The 21,678-nt window shown below is 39.1% G+C and overlaps 2 protein-coding genes across 5 annotated transcripts; one reads left to right on the top strand and one right to left on the bottom strand.

Annotated features, from left to right (window-relative positions):
• Positions 1 to 552: 552 nt before the first annotated feature.
• Positions 553 to 3,310, top strand: LOC106088684 (selenide, water dikinase 2). Of its 4 annotated transcripts, none has more exons than XM_013254332.2 (2): positions 553 to 646; positions 1,980 to 3,310. In XM_013254332.2, exon 2 carries the CDS (start codon positions 1,994 to 1,996, stop codon positions 3,134 to 3,136), a length of 1,143 nt encoding a protein of 380 aa, XP_013109786.2. In that variant the 5' UTR covers positions 553 to 646; positions 1,980 to 1,993; the 3' UTR covers positions 3,137 to 3,310. The 4 variants fall into 4 exon arrangements, with proteins under 4 accessions (XP_013109786.2, XP_013109788.2, XP_013109787.2 ...); XM_013254334.2 differs by lacking the exon at positions 553 to 646 and adding an exon at positions 674 to 692; XM_013254333.2 differs by lacking the exon at positions 553 to 646 and adding an exon at positions 707 to 789.
• Positions 3,311 to 4,734: 1,424 nt separating this feature from the next.
• Positions 4,735 to 5,923, bottom strand: LOC106088685 (superoxide dismutase [Mn], mitochondrial). Its single transcript, XM_013254336.2, has 3 exons — positions 5,804 to 5,923; positions 5,126 to 5,589; positions 4,735 to 5,061 (listed from the first exon to the last, which is right to left on the bottom strand). Exons 1-3 carry the CDS (start codon positions 5,839 to 5,841, stop codon positions 4,919 to 4,921), a joined length of 645 nt encoding a protein of 214 aa, XP_013109790.2. The 5' UTR covers positions 5,842 to 5,923; the 3' UTR covers positions 4,735 to 4,918.
• Between the last annotated feature and the right edge of the window lie 15,755 nt (positions 5,924 to 21,678).

The raw sequence follows: 21,678 nt of genomic DNA, 5'->3' as shown, positions 1-21,678 counted from the left end.
AGAAATGTGTAATCATTAATTTACAGATATTAAAAAATACGTTCCCGCCTTGTACTATTACAATGATTATACATCAGATGTGCCATGTAAATACAGCATAATCGTCGGCTAATCGCTTTCCACTACCTTATGTTAGTATACCCTGGCTCTCTTCACACCAACAGTGCTAATAATTAAATACGGCAACTCTAATACAGCATATTATATAGCAAGTCGGCTAATCGCATTCTCCTACCCTATATTAGTATACCCTGGCTCTCTTCATACGAACTGTGCTAATAGTGAAGTACGGCAACTCTGATACAGCTTATTATATTGCAGGGATGGAAAATACAAATTTGTAAATGTTACTAAAAAGGATCTTTTACAGTCTCCAACGGGCTGCATAACGCGAGTTCAACACTATGGCGGTGAGTATCAAAAACTAAATCTACTCGCCTGTAAAGATAAAAAATAGGCTTGAAAGAAATCCAGAATCTTTTCAAACGCAAAACAATTTTCTGTTTTAATAGGTACTAAATTGTTCGCGAGGGTGCTCTTCAGGTTGAAAAAGTACGATAGTGTTCATTTTTCCATCCCTGATAAATAGTCAGTCAGCTGAGTTACTGACAACTCTCCCTCTCGATCTATCCAGACAGAGTAATAAGTAAGTTCTCAGATTATTATCATCTTATCTTTTTATAACATTTTAAGTATATTTGCATATTTATTTAGTTTATTCTAATCACTTTCACTGTACAGAGAATTCCACGCGTTTCTTTGTGTAGAACAAATATTCCTAAACATCCGGTTGGAAATTAAAAACTTTCCAAATCAACCAGACAGGCAAATAGAATTTTAATTGAAATTACAACAAATACAATAAGCACTTGTTGTCCACCCATATATATATTTATTTTATTATGTTAAAACAAATGTACACAGGGTGTATGTTGTCAATTAAAGTGGTGTTTGTCTCTTGAATTACGGTTTCAAGGTCAATTTTAATGCAAGAATAAATGGGACTGATATGATAGCCATCAGAGGTTTATAATCTCAAGTTAAAATTGCTTTATTAACATTTGGGCACATAACCATAAATCTGTGGAAGTTTTTTTTTTAACAAGAACAACAAAAGCACCTTTAATGTTTATCAACCTTCAGCGTACCTTTAAATAACATTAGACATAGTGTTAAGATATTCAAAGTAGATTAGAGCATAGCAAAGGTAACTACAAATGACAAACATCTTAAAACTTGATAGAAAACTGAATAGAATGTTTTTCTCCCACATAACCTTCAAAGAAGTGTCCCTAAACATAGCCAACGAATAGTGGATAAACATAGAAAACACATCAACAACAAATCTTGGTCCACTTTGTTCAATACAGTCGTCAGAGTGACAACTCCAACCATCGACTCTTCCAAAATACTTGGCGTCACATTGAACAGCCTTTATTAATCCTGCGCATATGGTACTGCAATATCGGGAGAAGGAACAAGATCAAAAAGTTTGGAACTCCAATTTAAGCCCGCCAGTGTAGTAAAATCCAGACCTGTTCTACGCACTGCAACAGTCTGGCTCCACAGTCGTGTGGACCCCTTCCATTAGAAGATAATTCGCGGACAAAGACAATTGTTGTTGGTGTTGTGGCAGTATGTTGAAAACGTAGGCGGCAGCCCTTGCCGATGAAGGGATCCATCTCCCTCCATGGGATTGAGTCCAGTTGTTCTCTTCTTAGTCACTCGTTTTTGTTGTAGCCGCATATCTGCGGAGGTCGAACAGTCCTTGTCTAGAAATTATTCTAGGTCGGTTCTAGATGGCCATTATTCGCTTTTTATCTGATATCCCAATCTTAGTAATCGTTGTGTTATTTTAAATGTAGACCCATATCTGGGTTTGGTTATAGTCTATGCTTAGTTTTTATGATTCCGTTCTATCTTTCTTTTCTTTGAAATGATTTACATTAGTCTTAACCATTTTATCTCTTTCTTTTCAGAAACGATTTCCGCTATGTTTAAACCTGAAGCACATGGCTTACCGCCAGACTTTCAACTAACAAAGTTTTCAACCTTACGCGGGTGAGGCTGTAAAATACCCCAGGATACTTTAAATAAGTATCTATTGGGTACAGAAATTTTAACAGCCAACACAGCAGCAGAAAAGAATGCAGAGCATGATGACGACTATATTGGCACAGGCATGGATTGCGCCGTTATACCCCTTAAGAAACATCCACAGTTGCGTTTGGTGCAGACCGTAGATTTTTTCTATCCCTTAGTTAATGATCCCTATACAATGGGAAAAATTGCTTTGGCCAATGTTGTAAGTGATGTTTATGCAGTGGGAGTAACCGATCTGGATAAGCTGGACATCATTTTAAGTGCACCTACCGAAATCAGTGAAGAGGAGCGTAACATCATAATGCCCCTGATAGCTGAGGGATTTCGTGATGCTGCACAGAATGCCAAAGTTAATCCTTATATTAAAAATTCCGTTATCAATCCTTGGTGTATGATTGGAGGCATAGCCTCGGCTGTAGTCAAAAGGGAAGAAGTCATTATGCCCAATAATGCCAAAGCAGGCGATCACTTGGTATTGACCAAACCCTTGGGCACCCAATTGGCTACCAATGCCTATCTATGGATGTGTGATAAGACAGAAAAGTTCGAGGAATTGCTTAAATATTACAGCGAAAAAGACATTGTTGCATCTTTTCAAATGGCGGTTAAATCCATGACTTACTTGAATAGAAATGCCGCCTTATTAATGCACAAATATCAAGCCCACGCTGCCACCGATGTTACTGGCTTCGGCCTTCTAGGTCACGCACAAAATTTGGCTGAATTTCAAAGGGATAATCTACGTTTCGTTATTGAAAAGCTGCCTATCATAACAAACATTTTGGGATTTGCCGAAAAGCTTAACTATACCAATGCTAAATTAAGGTCGGGGAAATCAGTGGAAACCTCTGGAGGACTTTTGATAGCCATGCCACCGCAAGCATCAACTGAATATTGCAGAGAATTTAATGCCATGACAAATGGAGAACAAAATGCTTGGATAGTTGGCCATGTAGCAGAGTGTGCTGTCAAGGAGGCAGTTCTAGGAGATAATGTGGAATTGCTCGAAATTATTTTGCCTGTTGACTGTTAAAATTTTGTAAATAGTTTAAGTTTTGTTAATCAATCTTGGCCTATAGAACTTATGACGATTATTTCATAAAGACAGTCAAATGTCGGGGGATAATCTGAATTTTTTTTCTTTCTTATGGCCAAGATAGGCAAATTTTTACTTTTTTCAATATACACAGTATACAACAACAGAAAAGTTTTAACTAAGTATGGAAAATATTAAGGAGGTAAGCATTCAAATGGATGACATTTTGTATCTTAAAGTCGATAGTAGAAACATTATGAGGTCATGCTACCCACCATTAAACTTAAATGGAACTTTTTCATTTTCAGATTATTTGTCCAAAGCTTCAGATATGATTTCAGTTAACATCATGATTGAAATATCCATTTTAATCAACGACATATAGATGATAAGACTTCATTTCATTTCATTTATTCAAAACACATAATGCATCAAGCTCAAGCTCAAGCTCAAGTAACTTTTGCAGAAATTTGTCCAGCAGCCGAAGAGACATAACACAAATAAGTATTCTCAGGTAGGTGAGGACAATCCACGACAACATAACTTTTTAGAGTAGATTAAGTAGCAACTCCTTCGGAATTTATTGGTTTTAGACAGATCGGTATTCGCTTATCTGACAAGGGAAGGGAAGGTTAACTTCATTAAGTACTATGGGCTGTGAAAGGTCTTCAAAAACAGCGTTACTAGAGCAGCTGTGTTAACCGCCTTCGCTATTGTATCCTCGTAAATGTTTAAAGTTGCCTTCTATGCTATATAGCCCTGAGCCTTTTGCTCATGAAGATGTCCATGTTGTAGCCACAATAGTATGGGAAGATAGCTATCCTCGTCAACCTCCATAGGTTAGTTAGCTCGTTCCAGTCCATAGGACCGATCGCCGTGGGAACTTATGACCATTGGTTATTTAAAGGCGCCAATAACTCGTCTTGTCATATCGAGTATCATAGGCACTCAGTATTTAATCAGGAGCAGGTGCCGCTCCGCATCTCACTGAGACTCTTCCCGGCAGGGGACAGCTGTGAGCACAGGCTGGTTAGCTGTGAACACAGGCTGGAACATTGATCTGATTGGTGATCATTGATGTCACGAGAAACTTAGCTGCGAGCTACCGGGAGCGTCCATAGGTTGCGGATTGTGGAATGCTCAATACAACGGCAGTCGCAGCCAATCAGCGGTATCGAGTAAAGATTCTCAGTGAGAGGCCGGGTGGCACCGGCTCTTGCACAAATATGACGCTCGAAGGCGAGTTATTAACGCCTTTAAATAAGCAATGGCCATCTGTTCCCGCGTCAATCGGTTCTTTGGACTGGAACGAGTTTGTCACACACAGGAGCTTGACGAGGATCGCCACCTCCACATGTGGCTACAACAACAACTCTTCAATCAAAACCGTTGTTTGTAGCGGTCTTTGTCAAACTCCTACAGGTCCATACGATGCATGAATGGCCTCAGTGTACAACATACTGCTACAAAACCAACAACATGGAAGAATTGCTACTAATCTAATCCTATCTTATCTAATGCTAATTGCTACTATCCCCGTGAGGATCTTTGTCACCTGATTGAGGTAGTCAATTGAGAATTGAAAAATTTATTCCTTTGTAGTTTTTTCTATGAATTCGATTTTGGTTCAATTTTTATTCTTTAGAATGATCACATGATATTATATGGATTTACAAAGATTACTCTATAAGTTAAGCTAAACTGTTTACACTTTGTTTATGACAGTGTTGAAAATATTCAAGTTTTGCCCATAAAGCTGCTGATCCACAACAGCTAATTTTACTTGGCAGCGGCATAGCGTTTGGAGATATCATTCCAGTTGGCAATATCCCAAACAGCCTCAACATAAGAGGGACGCAAGTTTTTGTATTGCAAGTAATAGGCATGCTCCCAGACATCAATGCCAAACAAAGGCACCAAACCTAAGGGGTAACAAACAAGGCATTAAGCATATAAGCAATCATATAAAGTTAAACACATTCTTACCAGTACTAGCCTCCAAGGGATCCTGATTGGGCATGGCAACAATTTGCAATTTTTGTGTTTTCTTGTTGTAGCCCAACCAACCCCAGCCAGAACCCTGTACGGCCACAGTCAATGCGGTCATTTCCTTTTTAAATGCATCCAAACTCTTCCATTGCGATTCGATGGCGCTCTTCAAATCGGCTGAAGGTTGGGTCTTTTCACTGGTCAAGTTTTGCCAGAAGATGGAGTGGTTGATGTGACCACCACCGTTGAAACGCAAAGCAGGGGCCAAAGAGATGATTTTGGTAACGTCATTTTTGCTTTGGGCCTCTGCCAATTGTTCCTCGGCAGCATTCAAGTTGTTGACATAGGTCTGATGATGCTTGGTGTGATGCAATTCCATAATCTCGCGGCAAACAATGGGTTCCAAAGCGGCATAATCATAAGGCAATTTGGGCAAGGTATGCTTGCCTCGCACAGCACTTCTAACAAAGAGAAGAAAAAAGACAATAATTAGAAATTCTTGCACATAACATTCTATATACTATATATATATGTATATAATATATATGCATATAAGATGAAGGTATGTATGATGTCGGCTTTTAGGGCTTCGATTTATGTAATCACTGATTGCCTTCGCAGCCCCTGTTTATTGTAAATACAACGGCTTTATATAAATAAACCAGTAATACTTACTTGGCTACATTGCTGACATTACGGCCGAGAGCAAACATTTTTGCTTTATTTTTGATTTACTTTGCTTAACCGGTAATCTTCAACAAATCACAAAATCTAAACTTATTTCACACCACTAAGCCCAGAACTATTCTACAGCAACGGCGTCAAAATTGTGACTGCACTCTGTGATGTATTATAAACGGTTATTCGGGTTTGTTTGAGAACAAATTGAACTAGGTGCCTGGGCCAAGAGGACAAAGAACCCGCGAATATAAATATTTAACTCGTATATATAAATTTTGTTTCAGCTTTGGCATTTACCACCTGCGTAAAATTAGCGACTTTGCCAGTTTTCGATAGCAAAAAATTTTCAAAAATCACAGGGTGACACAAAGTAATGAAAAAAATCAAAAGGTAAAAAAATATCAATTGTTTTTAGTTTCGGTCGCCAGATAATTAAGCTGTGAGCTATATACTTCCAGCCTGGAGGTCAGATACGGAATTCGTTCAAATACCATATCGAAGGTGAGATCATTACCTTGTATTTGGTATACCGCACTTACCATGATCAGTTGGTTTGTTGAACAAAACTTCTAGATTTCTGTTTTGAAACTAGAGTGCAGGACAAAAATTTCAGTCTGAGGGCAATAAATTGACTTCCTTCAGTACCTTTAGTTTGGTGTATCGCTCATACCCCAGAACTGTTCTTCGTAGAACAATCCTTCCAGATTGCTGTTTAAAAACTAGAGGGCATCACACTAAATCCAGTCTCGAGGCCACAAATGGACTTCGTTCAAAAAGTGCATATATAAAATTAAAGCGGAGATCAACGCCTTTATTTTGATGTATTACACATACCCCAGAACTGTTTTTTTCATAGAACAATACTTCCACATTTCTTTTGAGGAACTGCAGGGCAGGGTACAAAATTCAGGCTGGAAGCCATAAATGGACTTCGTTCTTAAAAGTGTGTATACCAAATTAGAGGGGATATCAATACAGAGCATTAGAAGGAGATAACCACCGCTAAACATCGCCAGCATTGGAACCCAGCGTTTAGCGTCATAGACGGACATGGTAACCTCTGCGTTCCAATGGTCTTCCGCTCCAGAACAAAATGCAGGGCCCCTAAAGATTGCTACACCCATTCAGAAGCGTATAAAATTCCCAAATTCCTAATAAACTAATGAAAACTTTGGCCATAAGCGCCGGGCGCCCCTTTCCATTATGTATCTAACTGTGTACACAGAAAGTCAGGGAAAAGGCGAGATGCTTTCAGGCCAGAGCTACCGTTTCGGGAAAACGCCTCCCAATTCGTCAATAAGGAAGGACCCCCTGGAACATAGTCCGTCACACCGTATATTCTGCCACCACGCCGCATCACCAGCCCCCAGCGCTGGAAGAACGCTTCAAGATTCTTTTAGTCTAAGAGCGACTTCGTTGTAGCTCACCCAACACATAGGTGCAAAGGCATTGAATCGAGTATTTACATTCAGCGTCTCTCTTGGGGCTCTTCTCCATGAACCCGAAGATTAATACCACTGCGTTACCCTGTACTTTCTTCGGAGCACACAGCTGCGAAAAGCCAGACTGTCATAGGGAAGAATCGGCCTAACCACCACCTTAAACATCCCCTTTTGATCTTTTCCTTGACGTTCCTTTTTTCAGTTTAGTTTCCGTTCACAATCACGCTATGCTTCACATGGTTTTCGGAGAGAGCGGTAGTTCCACTTCATCCATGAAAAATTGCAAACTTGCCAAGGATCATGCCATTAAGGTATATACGAGATACTTCACTCATTTGACACCACTGTTGACATTTTTCTGATGTTCTCGTAAGGATTCGAATCCATGTCAACCAACCGACCTGTAGTGTGACCATGATAACAATGATGGGTCGAGAAGGTTTTTATACCCACCGCCATAGGATGGGGATATTCTTGATCGTCTTGACATTTCAAGTCGATTAAGCCATATCCGTCCGTCCTCGCTTGCGCACTTCTTTGGAAATCACGATAGCGGTCGAACGTGTGGAGCTAGCTGCGCGAAATTTTGCCCAGATACTTCTTATTAATGTAGGTCGTTGGGGATTGCAAATGGGCCATATCGGTTCAGATTTGTGTACAGCTCCCATATAAAGTGGGCCTTCGACTTGGCTTCTTGAGCTCCTAAAAGCTGCAATTATTAACCGATTGGGTAGAAATTTTGCACACATTGTTCCGTTACGACTTCCAACAATCGCGCCAAGTATGGTCTGAATAGGTCTATAATCGGATATAGCTCCCATAAAAGCCGCAGTTGTTATCCGATTGAGCGGACATTTTCCACGTAGGGTTCTGTTATGACTTCCAAAAATCATGACAAGTATGGTCCAAACCGATGTATAACCTGATATAGCTACTATAAAAACCGATTTCCTGATTTGACATCTCAAGCCCAGGGAAGCCTCACATTTTATCCCATAGGGCTGAAGTATGTACCTAGTGTTTTGTTTCGACTTCCAACGATCGTCTCACGTACGTCCAAATCCTTTGTGTAAACCATTAGCAGAATCCATGGTGGCGGCTTCCCAAGATACGGCCGGGCCGAACTTAGCAAGCTTTTACTTGTTAAAATACACTTCCATCAGCAGGTTTGTTTTATTTACCCAATAAGCGGCTAGCCGTATACCCGTCTATTTATTGCCGATTATTAATGACATTGTTGTTAAGCGTTAAAAATAGAAAACATATGTTGTCATCATTCAATCTGAATGGCAATGACTAAACGAGGATGAACGCAAAGTAATAATTCAATGAATAAACGTTCTGGAATGCAAAAATTTTTGCTAATTTAAATTGAATCACAATTATGAACTCCGAGAAACGTTTTTTTTATAATTAAAATGACTTTTTGAGTGTCACGTTGAAAAATGCAACTCTGCAAACAAATGCTACAAAAGCAGCGCTCAAAAGCAAAACAATTTTTAGCTATGACGCCTTAAAACACTACTTCACGTACGGCAACACAGAATGACGCTCAATTTTAGTCCTCAAAGTTGAATAGTTTTTAACTTCTGCGCTTTGCTTTTGTGGATTTGTTTGCAGAGTTGCGTTTTTCAACGCAACGCTCAAAAGCAAAGCACCCATTTACGTACAGTTACTTTCTTCAGCACAAGATTTTGTGATTTTTAAGTTACAAAAAAACCGAAGAGTGCCGAACGAAAAAAAGTCACTAGGTGGACGCTTTTAGCATTTTTAGCAAGTGCTTTTTACCCTATTTTGTAAGTTTGAGTTTTTTTGTGTCGCTTTTTGTCACGGGGAGCCTATTTCATTTAACAAAAATCGTCCCACAAATATTCCATTAAGGGATGGGGCATATGTATTTCTCTCAAATCAGTGAGTGAAGTCCGATTAAAATTTTACCCAAAGATCAGCGGGCACTTTCGCCAAGTCCAAACGAAGCGCTAATTAAGACACTTCTTAGAAGAAAAGTTTCATATGGCTGAATATATCACAAATGTCAAGGAGAAAATTTTCACTGAACATGTTCCCTGGTGTTCCACCCATGATTAAAACCTCGGCGTTCTGATGGGTCAATTTTTTTTTACAATTTTTATTACGCTTTTTTTTTTGGTAAATTGTTGGCATCACTGCCTACTGACATGATTTTGTTGTGTCTGATCCAAAATGTCTTTTTGTCTTATACCCATATAGAACATGAGGGACCAGGGTGGCGTATGACGTATATGGGTATAATTATCGATTAGTAATCATACGCACCCAAGTACAATTAACACGACAAGGATATTACATTAAATGGATAATCTTTTTCGCCGATTTATATTTGCCACGAACTTTATGGCATCTCTCTGAGCTATGACATCCACAGATACAGGATCGCTGACACGAAATGTTACCAACTCAATTGCCCATATTTTTCTGTGTTCAAATATTTGTTTTATTAATTCCAATGACAAAAATGTCTGGAAGTTATCTCAAGCTCACAATTCATTCACTTTTGTTCGATATGATCACATTTTTCCTTGACTATTGAAAAGAATCGGTCAAAAACCGAGTTATAAGCTGCATGTAATGTAATCTGCCAGTATGTTGGCCCTCTTATCGAACGCCAGCAACTCTCTCGTCCTTCTACGGTCGATGACAGGGTAGAGCGCCTTTGCAGTCCGGCAATCATTTCCTGGTATCCCCTCATGCCAAGGAACCCATGTCAGCGTAATATCGTGGGCCCGGAGCCTATCTGGATTCTGCCAAAAATTTACCCTTATTAACTGAGTTTGTATTTTAATTATTTTGGTCTCAAGAAGTCATATGGAGATATCGGTACTTGAGGGAGCCTATATCACCATATTGACCGATTCGGATAAAACTTGGCACTGATGTTGTATGTCATTGGGCCAAATTTCAGCCATATCGGATAAAAATTGAGGCTTCTAGGGGCAGAAGAAGTTAAATGGGGGAATCGGGATCGGACCGATTCGGATAAAAATTGGCACTGATGTATGTCATTGGGCCAAATTTCAGCAAAATTTCAGCCAAATCGGATGAAAATTGATCGGTTTATATGGGGGCTATATCTGTTAATAGACCGATTCGGATCATACTTGGCATTTATGTTGAAAGTCATAGCTCAAGTTTTTGTTCCAAATTTCAGCCAAATCTGATGAAAATTAAGAAATCAAATCGGAAGATCGGTTTATATGGTTGCTATATCTGTTTATAGACCGATTCGGATCATACTTGGCATTTATGTTGGAAGTCATAACTGAAGTTTTTGTTCCAAATTTTAGCCAAATCGGATGAAAGTTGAGGCTTCTAGGGGCTCAAGAAGTCGATTCAGGGGATCGGTTTATATGGTGGGTGTTGGAAGCAATATCTCAAGCCTTTATTCCAAATTTCAGGCAAATCGAATGAAAATTGAGTCTTCCAATGGCTCAAGAAGTTAAATCCGAGGATCGGTATATATGTGGGCTATATTTGTTTGTAGACCGATGTGGATCATATATGGCATGGATGTTGGATATCATAACTCAAGTCCTCGTTGCAAATTTTAGCCAAACCGGATGAAAGTTGAGGCTTCTAGGGGCTCACAACTCGGGGAATTGGTTTCTAGGGTGGGTATATCCAAATCTGAACCGATATGAATGATATGAATCCCCAACAACCTACACCAAAAAGAAGTACCTCTGCGAATTTTCAAGCGACTATCTTTACGCGTTCAACCGCTATCGTGATTTCGACAAACGGACGGACGGACATGGCTAGATCGACTCGGAATTTCGAGACGATCCAGAATATATACACTTTATGGGGTCGCAGATCAATATTTCGAGGTGTTACAAACGGACTGACTAGATTAGTATACCCCCATCCTATGGTGGTGGGTATAACAAATTTAGTTTAAGGGCATAATTTTATTCTACGTACCAAACTTCTGTCAAACCAGAAAAATTAAAGTTTCTAGGAACCTAATAAGGATAATCAAAAAAGCGATTTGTATGGGAACAATATCAGGTTATGGACCGATTTGGATCGCACTTAGCGCAGTTGTTGGTAGTCATAACAGAACACCACATGCAAAATTACAGCCAAATCGGACAAAAAATTCGGCTTCCAGGGCCTAAAGATGTCAAATCGGGAGGTCGGTTTATATGGGAGCTATATCAGATTATATACCGATTTGGACTGTACTTGGCACAGTTGTTAGAAGTCATAACAGAACACTATGTACAAAATTTAAACCAAATCGTGCAAAAATTGTGGCTTCTAGGGGCTGAAAAAGTCACAACGGAAGATCGGTTTAAATGGGAGCTATATCAGATTATAGACCGATTTGGACCTTACTAGGCACAGTTATTGGGAGTCGGAACAGAACATTGCATGCAAAATTTCAGACAAATCGGACGAAAAATTCGGCTTGTATGGGCTCAAGAAGTCAAATCGGGAAGTCGGTTTATATGAGAGCTATATCTGATTATAGACCGATTTGGACCGTACTAGGCACAGTTGTTGGAAGTCTAACAGAACACTATGTGTGCAAAATTTCAAGCGGTCGGCTTTACGCTTGCGACCGCTATCGTGATTTCGACAGACGGACGGTCGGACATGGCTAGATCGACTTAGAATGTCGGGACGATCAAGAATATATATGTTTTATTGGATCTTAGATGAATATTTCTAGGTGCTACAAACGGAATGACTTGATTAGTATACCCCCATCCTATGGTGGTGGGTATAATACGCATATGAGGCATTAATTCAATACTATATATCGGAAGATCGGGTAATTTATATGGCAGCTATATCCAAATATGTTTCGATCTGGACGATATTCAACAAACAGGTGTAAGGTTCTATCAAAACGGACTATTTCAAATGTCATCCAAATCGGATAAAAATGCCCCTTTTATGGGCTCACTCTATATCGGGAGATCGGACTGTACGACAGCTATATCCAAATATGGTCCGATCTGGACGATATTCAAAAGGTTAAGAGGAGTACCGGAACTCGCTGTGCCAAATATCATCGAAATAGGATGAAAATACTGCTCTTATAGGCTCATTACACTACATCAGGAAATCGGTATATATGGCAGCTATATCCAAATATGTTCCGATCTGTACCACATTTGACAGGAATGGGTAGGGGTCTAACAGAACACAGTGTGAAAATGTTCATCGAATTCGGTTAGTACATGAATCTTTTATGGCCTCAATACCCTATATCGGGAGATCGGTCTATACGGCAGCTATATCCAAATATAGTCTGATCTGAAACGTACTTCAGAGAAATGGTTAAGGGTCTACCACAACTCGCTGTGCCAAATATCATCGAAATAGGATGAAAATGCTCCTCTTATAGGCTCATTACACTACATCAGGAAATCGGTATATATGGCAAATATATCCAAATATGGTCCGATCTGTACCACATTTGACAGGAATGGGTAGGGGTCTAACAGAACACAGTGTGAAAATTTTCATCGAATTCGGGTAGTAAATGGATCTTTTATAGCCATAATACCCTATATCGGGAGATCGAGGGGTCGGTCTATACGGCAGCAATATCCAAATATAGTCTGATCTGAAACGCACTTCATAAAAATTGATAGGGCTCTACCAGAACTCACTGTATCAAATTTCATCGAAATCGGATAAAAATTTACCAGTTTATTGCCTCAAGACTTTAAGTCTGGAGATCGGCCAATATAGCGGCTATATATAACTAAAATCCGATATTATGAGATCAGAAGGTCAGGTTTATATACAAAGAATACTAAATCATCAAAAATTGTTTAAATTTTTTTTTTATACCCAAAATATCTGAAAAATTTTAAATACCCAAAAAAGAGCGTTGGGTATTTACCTGGTAAAAACTTAACTCTAGTCATGTTGTTAAAGGAAAAGAAGATGATTCGGCCAGAAAGTTATTCAGCCATGGTAATAATCTCGACAGAAGGGAAAGACTGAACGATCAATAAATCATTCTTCTGAAAGTTTTACTGTATTTGAAATTTTGTTGTTGTCAGTATAAGCCTACATACAATTCCACTTCAGGTTTTATCTGCACACTTTAAGTTGATATGTTACTCATCTTCTGTAGATTCTCGACGAATAACATATTCAAGTTTTGTTTTTTTTTTCGAACCGGAACTTTTGTTTTTGGTAACAACAATGCATTGCACTTGGGCAATTCTAATTAAATAAATTTGTCAAACTTGATGTTGGCTCTGTATGTATGAATATTCAAATAGAAGAAGAATAAGCCAGCGAATCCGCTTCTTGCACGTGACTAACTTTGCGTTCTCATTCTCGGTTACGGATGTATTGTAGTATGCCCCTAAGACCAAGTGCACTTCATTGAAATCTCCCATACCCATGCGCATGCGCATTATAATTTTCATAAATTAACAACTGTTATTTGAGGTACTCGAAATTGTTGAAATAATGTTTGCCAAACAATTATAAAAGTAACAAATTACGTTCTCGTACATTGGAGGCTGGTGCACTCACTCATTCACCTCCATTCCTTTTCCAAATTCGACATTGTTGTCACGAAGCAAGACGTGTCTCATCGGCAAAAGTAGAAGAAGAACAGTTGGATGAATGAACAAGCGCTCAGCTCATTACGCAATTCTCGCACAAGTACCTACCACAGCTCAGGCAGACAGACAGACAGACAGCCAGTAAACAATGATCTTATGATTTTGTAGCAGCAATAACAGCAGTTGATGCCACAAACGGAGGCATTCTGCACGAAACACATTTAAGATATGTATTAAGTCAAGATGCCGCTCTAACTACGATTTGTGCCATCAAATGCAGCAAAAGAAGAAGGCCCTGCAATCGTTCTACTCTACGCAGGAGCAGCATCTTCAAAACATGTGAAATATGATCGTCACTATTCCATGCAAGCCACATTCGCAGTCATCAACACCGCAGCCAAGTTAAATGGTTGCATGGAAGCCTGACCTGGCCTGGTCTGGCTGCTATCAAAGCATCGAACAAAAGCTCTCCATGATTCATGATTATGACATGATGACGTGGAGTTGTCCTTCATATGACTCTAAGCAATTCATTAATGAGAGCATTTTTTGTTGTTGTTTTCTTTGCCACGTTTTTTGTTTTTTTATGTGGCCTGAAGTTCACACAATCTCCGTCTGCCGAGATGCGTTTAGCCTCAACTCATATTTTTAAACTCTGTGGTCAACTGACGGTTTTCTATGATGGATGATCGCAAGCATGCTGCAGTTTGCGAATGAATGTCTGTTGCCGTTGAAGTAGCCTTTGCCACTTTGCCATTGACATTAAGAGCAGTAGCAATGTGTGTTGATTTCGAATGTTCAGCCTCTGTGGCTCGTGTTCAATGTATGCATTCACATCACTCAGCCTGCTAAACGTCTTCCACAAGCCCTCACTTTGTTTTTTATTTTTCTTTCATTTCAATGCCTTCATTTTATCAATGCCACTGAGTTTACCTATGTCAATTTTAAAAAGGTTGCATTTATGTGCAGTAATTGTTGAAAGAAAAGATTATTTATGGTCAGTCAAAGTGTTCTTTCATGATTTACTATTGTGTAACACTATATAAAAAATTTGTTATTAATCTTGTTGATGGGAAGAAGGGAACCCCTTCTTTCGGATAGCCAATATAGCCGAAATACTAAGGCAGAAGGAGCCGATGGTTTGCCAGGAAATCGGCCAATGGATTGCCTGTAAACCGACTAGAGAATAATAAGGCAGCATTAGCCGATGGTTTGTCAATTGAGCAATGAACTATTTAAGACCGCAGGCAGCATGAAGACATATGAGAGCAATCATTGCAGATTTGGAAAAAAAAAATTGGAAGGAATTTACCAAAATGAGTCTGGCAATTAACGGAGATTGCATCATGTTGTTAAAGTCAACGTTCATGGCACCAACTGAATTAACCCAAATGCTTGTGGAAGAGCCCAAACAAATACTGAATGTTATTAACTTTGCTATTGTGTAACACAACTGAAATTTGTTGTTAATTTTGTTGATGTTTTTTGGGAAGAGTGACAGAAATAGCAGTATTCAGTAAGGCAGTGGGAGCCGATGGTTCACCAGTAAACCGGTTAGAGAATGAAAAGGCAGCAGTAGCCATAAAAAACCACAGGCAACATGAAGATGTATGCGAAAAATCATTGCAGACTTGGCAAAAACATTTAAAGGAATTTTGAAAAGTGAGTCTGTCAATTATCAGACTTCGTTGTTGAAGCCAATATTCATGGCAACAACTGACGGCGCTTCAATAGTCCACCTACTGCTAAATAGTCAACAGGATCCAAAGGATATACATCACAACCGCACTGAGGATGACACCATCAGAGGCACTAAATTTAATGCTACATCTAATGCCTCTGGACATTGTGGTTAGACAAATTGCTTTGACCACTGGCGTGTGGCTAAGGGAGCTTTCTCTTTGGTCATGTGGTGGCTGCGGACACTGTTGTCCTTGATACAATGTCCGATGTTCCAGGCAGTGGAGATTACACTCTATCTGAGCTAATAGAAGTAACATTGACTTCTATACGGATGACAAACTAGACGACAAGGTGGGCTTTGGGGTTGGGTGTTGCAATTAAGGAAGCGGCGGAATGGTTAATGGTTATAATGGCAGCCAGGCAGCCATTAAATCCCTGGAGAACATTTTTCTGGACACTAAAACCGCCCTCGACTGTCGCTCAGATCTCTCAACGAGTAGGCTGAACAGTTCAAAATTCACCTGTACTGGGTGCCGAGCAACAGAGATATCCCAGGGAATTGTAAAGCGGACGAGCTTGCGAGACTAGGAACTACCCTACACATTCCAGGGAAACTGAAATCTGTGGGTATGCCTCTAGCGACATGTAAGCTAAGTTTTCACGACCAGGCTCGAAGGACAACGAATAATAGATGGTCACAAAGAGGGGGCCGTGAGCATTCCAAAACTATGTGGCCTAATCTAGACTTAAAGAGGTCTACCGCTTTGCTATCACTGACTAGAACAGACGCAGATCTCCTAACGAGATAACTGAACAGTTCAAAATTAACCTGTATTGGGTGCCGAGCAACAGAGATATCCCAGGGAATTGTAAAGCGGACGAGCTTGCGAGACTAGGAACTACCCTACACATTCCAGGGAAACTGGAATCTGTAGGTATGCCTCTAACAACATGTAAGCTAAGTTTTCACGACCAGGCTCGAAGGAAAACAAATAATAGATGGTCACAAAAAGTAGGCTGTGAGCATTCCAAAACTATGTGGGCTAATCTAGACTTGAGGTCTACCGCTTTGCTATCACAAACTAGAACAGACGTCTCAGTCAGTGTGTCCGTTATGACAGGTCACTGTCTAATCGGAAAACATGCTGATAGGTTAAAGGTTGCCAGCAATGACTTTTGCAGAAGCTGTTAGGTAATCAAAGAAGAAGAGACTATAGAACACCTTCTGTATGTGTGTCCCGCACTAGCAGTCAGAAGGAGTTCAACTTCAGGTTTTCATTTCTTTGAGAACCTGTCTATGATTTAGCGGATTCAACAGTAGGAACTGGAAGGCATCTTCTTTCGTTTGTTCCTGTGGTATCGCAATCGATGAAAACCTCCAAGTGAGTCTGATGGCAGACTGCCACTTAAACCTAAGCTTACCCTACCACTAAAATTTACTTTTGAAATGGCATAAATAAGCTGATTTTTAGAAATTCGAATACAGGAAAAAATGCATGGTGTAAAATTCAACCCAAAGAACCCATATGAGCGCATTTGGCCGCTCAAGTGCGCATAAGCGCAGCGCGTTGTTATGTAACTCCACAGACACGCTCGTAAGATTAAAGGCTATGTAACTTGATCTCAATGGTAGTTTCCTTCATAATAGAAAAAAAAATGCCAAAAAATTTCAACTTAAAATTTACTTGAAAATAAAATCGTTTTCAGTTAAAAATTAATTGACTCAATCATTTTTAATTGAATATGATTTTTTTCAATTACAGTCGTGATTGACATTTTTGCCATTTTCAATTAAAAAATTAATTGAATCTAAAAAATTTGTTCAATCGCAACGTGATCGAAAATTTTGTAATTTTCAATTAAAAAATTAATTGATTTAATCATTTTTATACCCTCCACCATAGGATGGGGGTATACTAATTTCGTCATTCTGTTTGTAACTACTCGAAATATTCATCTGAGACCCCATAAAGTATATGTATTCTTGATCGTCGCGACATTTTATGTCGATCTAGCCATGTCCGTCCGTCTGTCCGTCCGTCCGTCTGTCTTTCGAAAGCACGCTATCTTCCGAAGGAGTAAAGCTAGCCGCTTGAAATTTTGCACAAATACTTCTTATTAGTATAGGTCGGTTGGCATTGTAAATGGTTCATATCGGTCCATGTTTTGATATAGCTGCCATATAAACTGATCTTGGGTCTTGACTTCTTGAGCCTCTAGAGTGCGCAATTCTTATCCGATTGGAATGAAATTTTGCACGGCGTGTTTTGTTATGATATCCAACAACTTTGCCAAGTATGGTTCAAATCGGTCCATAAACTGATATAGCTGCCATATAAACCGATCTTGGGTCTTGACTTCTTGAGCCTCTAGAAGGCGCAATTCTTATCCGATTTGAATGAATTTTTGCACGTAGTATTTTGTTATAATACCCAACAACTGTGCCAAGTGTGGTTCAAATCGATTAATAACCTGATATAGCTGCCATATAAACCGATCTGGGATTTTGACTTCTTAAGCCTCTAGAGGCGGCAATTATTATCTGATTTGCCTGAAATTTTGTACGACGAATTCTTTCATGGCCATCAACATACGTGTTTATTATGGTCTGAATCGGTCTATAGCCCGATATAGCTCCCATATAAATCTATCTCTCTATTTTACTTCTTGTGCCCCCAAAGGGCGCAATTCTTATTCGAATTGGCTGACATTTTACACAGGTCTCCAATATATAATTTAATTGTGGTCCAAACCGGACCATATCTTGATATCGCTTTAATAGCAGATCAAATCTTTTCTTATATCCTTGTTTGCCTAAGAAGAGATGCCGGGAAAAGAACTCGACAAAAGCGATCCATGGTGGAGGTTATATAAGATTCGGCCCGGCCGAACTTAGCACGCCTTTATTTGTTTTAATTAAAGTAAATTTAATGAAAGGCTTTTTGGTCCCCTACTATATAAAAGAAAGAATACTTCAAAGACCCATACGTCTCACATTTGTTAAATCTGTAGCCATGGCAGCCGGTTCTACGCGCCGGATTAACCCGATAGAGTCTTTCATCCGCCTAGGGCTAACGCCTCAGTGCACAGTACACTGCTATGACAACAACAACAAATCTATAGAGCACCCCTACCCGACACCCGAATTTTTTGCAGAATCCCCGCGAATGTGGGTACCCACGGACCTTTGCCATATCCGATTCTTATCCGATTTAACATTTATGTTCCGAATCGGTTCATAACCTGATAAACCTTCAATAGCAAAGCAATTCTTATGCATTATCCTTTGTTTGTCTATAAAGAGATACCGGGTAAAGATTTTGACAAATGCGAACCATGGTGGAGAGTATATAAGATTCGGAACAGGCGAATGTAGCACGCTTTTACTTGTTATTTCTGTGTATTCTACCATGTCTCGGATTATTGGATTTGACCCTGGTCTTGGCGATCCGATCAGAATTAATGACATTTTTATTTGTTATACTCCCAAATGTTATCAGAGTTGGCCGATATTTGTATGTGAAGTAAAGTTGCGGGTCTGGCTTTCACATTGACATATTAGTTGATGCATCTTTCTTAGAAACCGATATTCCAATTTGGCTACTTTATCCACTAAAGGACTCACTTTAGATCTAAAATCTCAAGGGATTTTATTTCTTAACGTTAATTCTCCTAAAGGGGAGTGAGTCGAACTAATGACAATGAGAACGAGAATCACCAGAAATCGAAGTATTTAATTGACTACTGAAATGAAATTGCCAGACAACTGATGGATCACAGACAACACGCCATCGTCATACGTTTCTAGCTTAGCCAAATCTATCACCAGTACCGTAGTGTAACTCTCTAACCTCCCGACTGGCGGGCCTACAGTTCATAGCCTGATAATTTAAAGCGACACTCCCCTTTGGGAGAAATAACATGATAGGCAACCATAATCAGTATATTATTTCTTTAAGGAGTTGGAGGAAACCCAGCATTTAAATCCTCCCACACATATAAGATTTCATATCTAAAAAACTGTTTTAATAAATTCACAAATAACAACTAAATATGCCACTTTCGATTTACTTACAGGTATGTAAAACCTATAGTGAAACTAATTAATGCAAGCATTGACATGGTTGTTCGTTTGGTAAGTAACTCATACACTCTGCGCCAAAAGTGGGTATACACTTGTTGTTTCAAAACGTGGGTGGAAGAAGATACAATAAAAGTTATAAAAGTCTAACTAATTTCAAGACAATGCTTAAGGATGAGCACAAGCAACCATTAAAGGGGAAGGAGGAAGAAGAAGTCTAAGAAAACATTGAATGTTGGCAACTATGACTTTCAAATAGCCATTGACTTTCTTTACCCCTGTAAACAGAGGAAAGTGGAAGAATACATCTCGAAACTTGATATTGACAATGAAAAAAAAAAAGCGCGAAAGAACTTACTTCAATCGCCCTTGTAATCATAGATTCTACAGGGTCGCTAACACAAAGTGTTACCAATTCAAAGGACTACATTTTTTGGTGAAACATGGTTTTGTACATGCCAATGAAGGATGGGTGTATATTCATTTTGGCATTCCGTTTGCAATACATCCAAATATGTAATTTCCGATCCTATAATTTAAAAAAAATTCTTAGTCATCGTAAAAATCTAAGGTGATCTAGCTATGTCCGTCTGCCTATCGAAATCATGCTAGAGATGGTAAACTATCGATAATCGCAACATTCGATATTTCTAATAAAAATATCGGTTGTATCGATATTATTGTTAATTTCCCATTACCTGTATTTCAAACGAAAGTAAGAAGAAACCAGTAAGGAAAGGCAAAAGACGGGCGGAGCCGACGATATAATACCCTACTCCTACCCTTCAATTATAAATTCGGGCAATATATAAAAATATATGTAAATATATGAGAGCTATATCTATGCCTGAACCGACTTTCAAGCAGATCGTTTGAAAATTGTTGTTACTACGGCTGTATAAGTGCAAATCCTGCGATAAATATGTATGGGTGCTACATCCAAATTTGAACCGATTTTAATGAAAGCTCGCAAACATTAACAAAGCTGTCCGTGCCAAATTTTGTGCAGAACGGTGGAAAATTATAGCTACTACGGCCATTTAGATGAAAATTGGGCGATACATATATATGGAAGCTAACTTCAAATCTGAACCGATTTTGATTAAATTTTGCAGATATGTAACAAAACAATCCGAGCCATATTTTGTGCAGTTCGGTTGCAATTTGTAGTAACTACGGCCATTTAAGTGCAAATCGGCGATACATATATATGGGAGTTTTATCTTAATCTGAACCGATTTTTACCAAGATCAATAGCATTCGTCCTTGGCCCAAAAAAGTGATATGTGCAAAATTTCGTGATGATTGATTACAAGAATACATGGACTCACTGATTGACGGACGGACAGACAGACAGACGGACGGACAGACGGACGGACGGACGGACAGATGGACATGGCTTAATCGAATCAGAAAGAGCTTCTGAGTCGATCGGTATACTTATCAATGGGTCTAGCTCTTTTCCTTCTTAGCATTGCAAACAAATGCACAAACTTATAATACACTGTACCACAGTGGTGGTGTAGGGTATAAAAACCAGGAGATCGATTTATATAGAAGCAATCTAAATGCACAGACCGAATAAGAACAAATTTAATAAAGTCAGTTGAAAGTCATGAGAAAAATCATTGTACAACATTTTTTGCGCGAAATGTATCTTAAAAGATACACTCCATGTCGAATAGCTTTTTTTTCCTCAATTTTGCAAAGAATTTAACGTTGCCGATTGTATCGACAGAAAAAATATCAATCGATATTCAGGCAAGAAATAAAAAAATCGATAGTATCCATCGATATTTTGCCAGCTCTTAATCACACTTAAGTCATAAAATGCTCATTTATTATCTAATTTCGCTGAAATTTGACAAAGCGAGTTATGTTGGACCCGTATCAAGCTTTGTCAAGATCGGACTATATATGGATATAGCTGCCATACCGATACATATACCGATCTCCCGATTTAGGATTTTTGGTCCACAACAGAAGCATTTGTTACTCGATTTCGCTGACATTTGGTACAGCGAGCTATGTTAAGAGACATCATGTCCGTATCGAGGATGATCATAATCGGACGATATTTGGATA

The sequence above is a fragment of the Stomoxys calcitrans genome, chromosome 5 (assembly GCF_963082655.1).
Source record: "Stomoxys calcitrans chromosome 5, idStoCalc2.1, whole genome shotgun sequence".
Taxonomy (NCBI): Eukaryota; Metazoa; Arthropoda; class Insecta; order Diptera; family Muscidae; genus Stomoxys; species Stomoxys calcitrans.
This window is presented reverse-complemented; position numbering and strand designations above follow the sequence as displayed.

What these genes read in the sequence shown, in the direction of transcription:
- LOC106088685 (XM_013254336.2), bottom strand. Translation starts at nt 5,841, where the DNA reads ATGTTTGCTCTCGGCCGTAATGTCAGCAATGTAGCCAA. An exon ending in AATGTCAGCAATGTAGCCAA is followed by an intron (nt 5,590 to 5,803) that starts GTAAGTATTACT and finishes TCTCTTTGTTAG; the next exon opens with AAGTGCTGTGCGAGGCAAGC. An exon ending in TCCCTTGGAGGCTAGTACTG is followed by an intron (nt 5,062 to 5,125) that starts GTAAGAATGTGT and finishes GTTACCCCTTAG; the next exon opens with GTTTGGTGCCTTTGTTTGGC.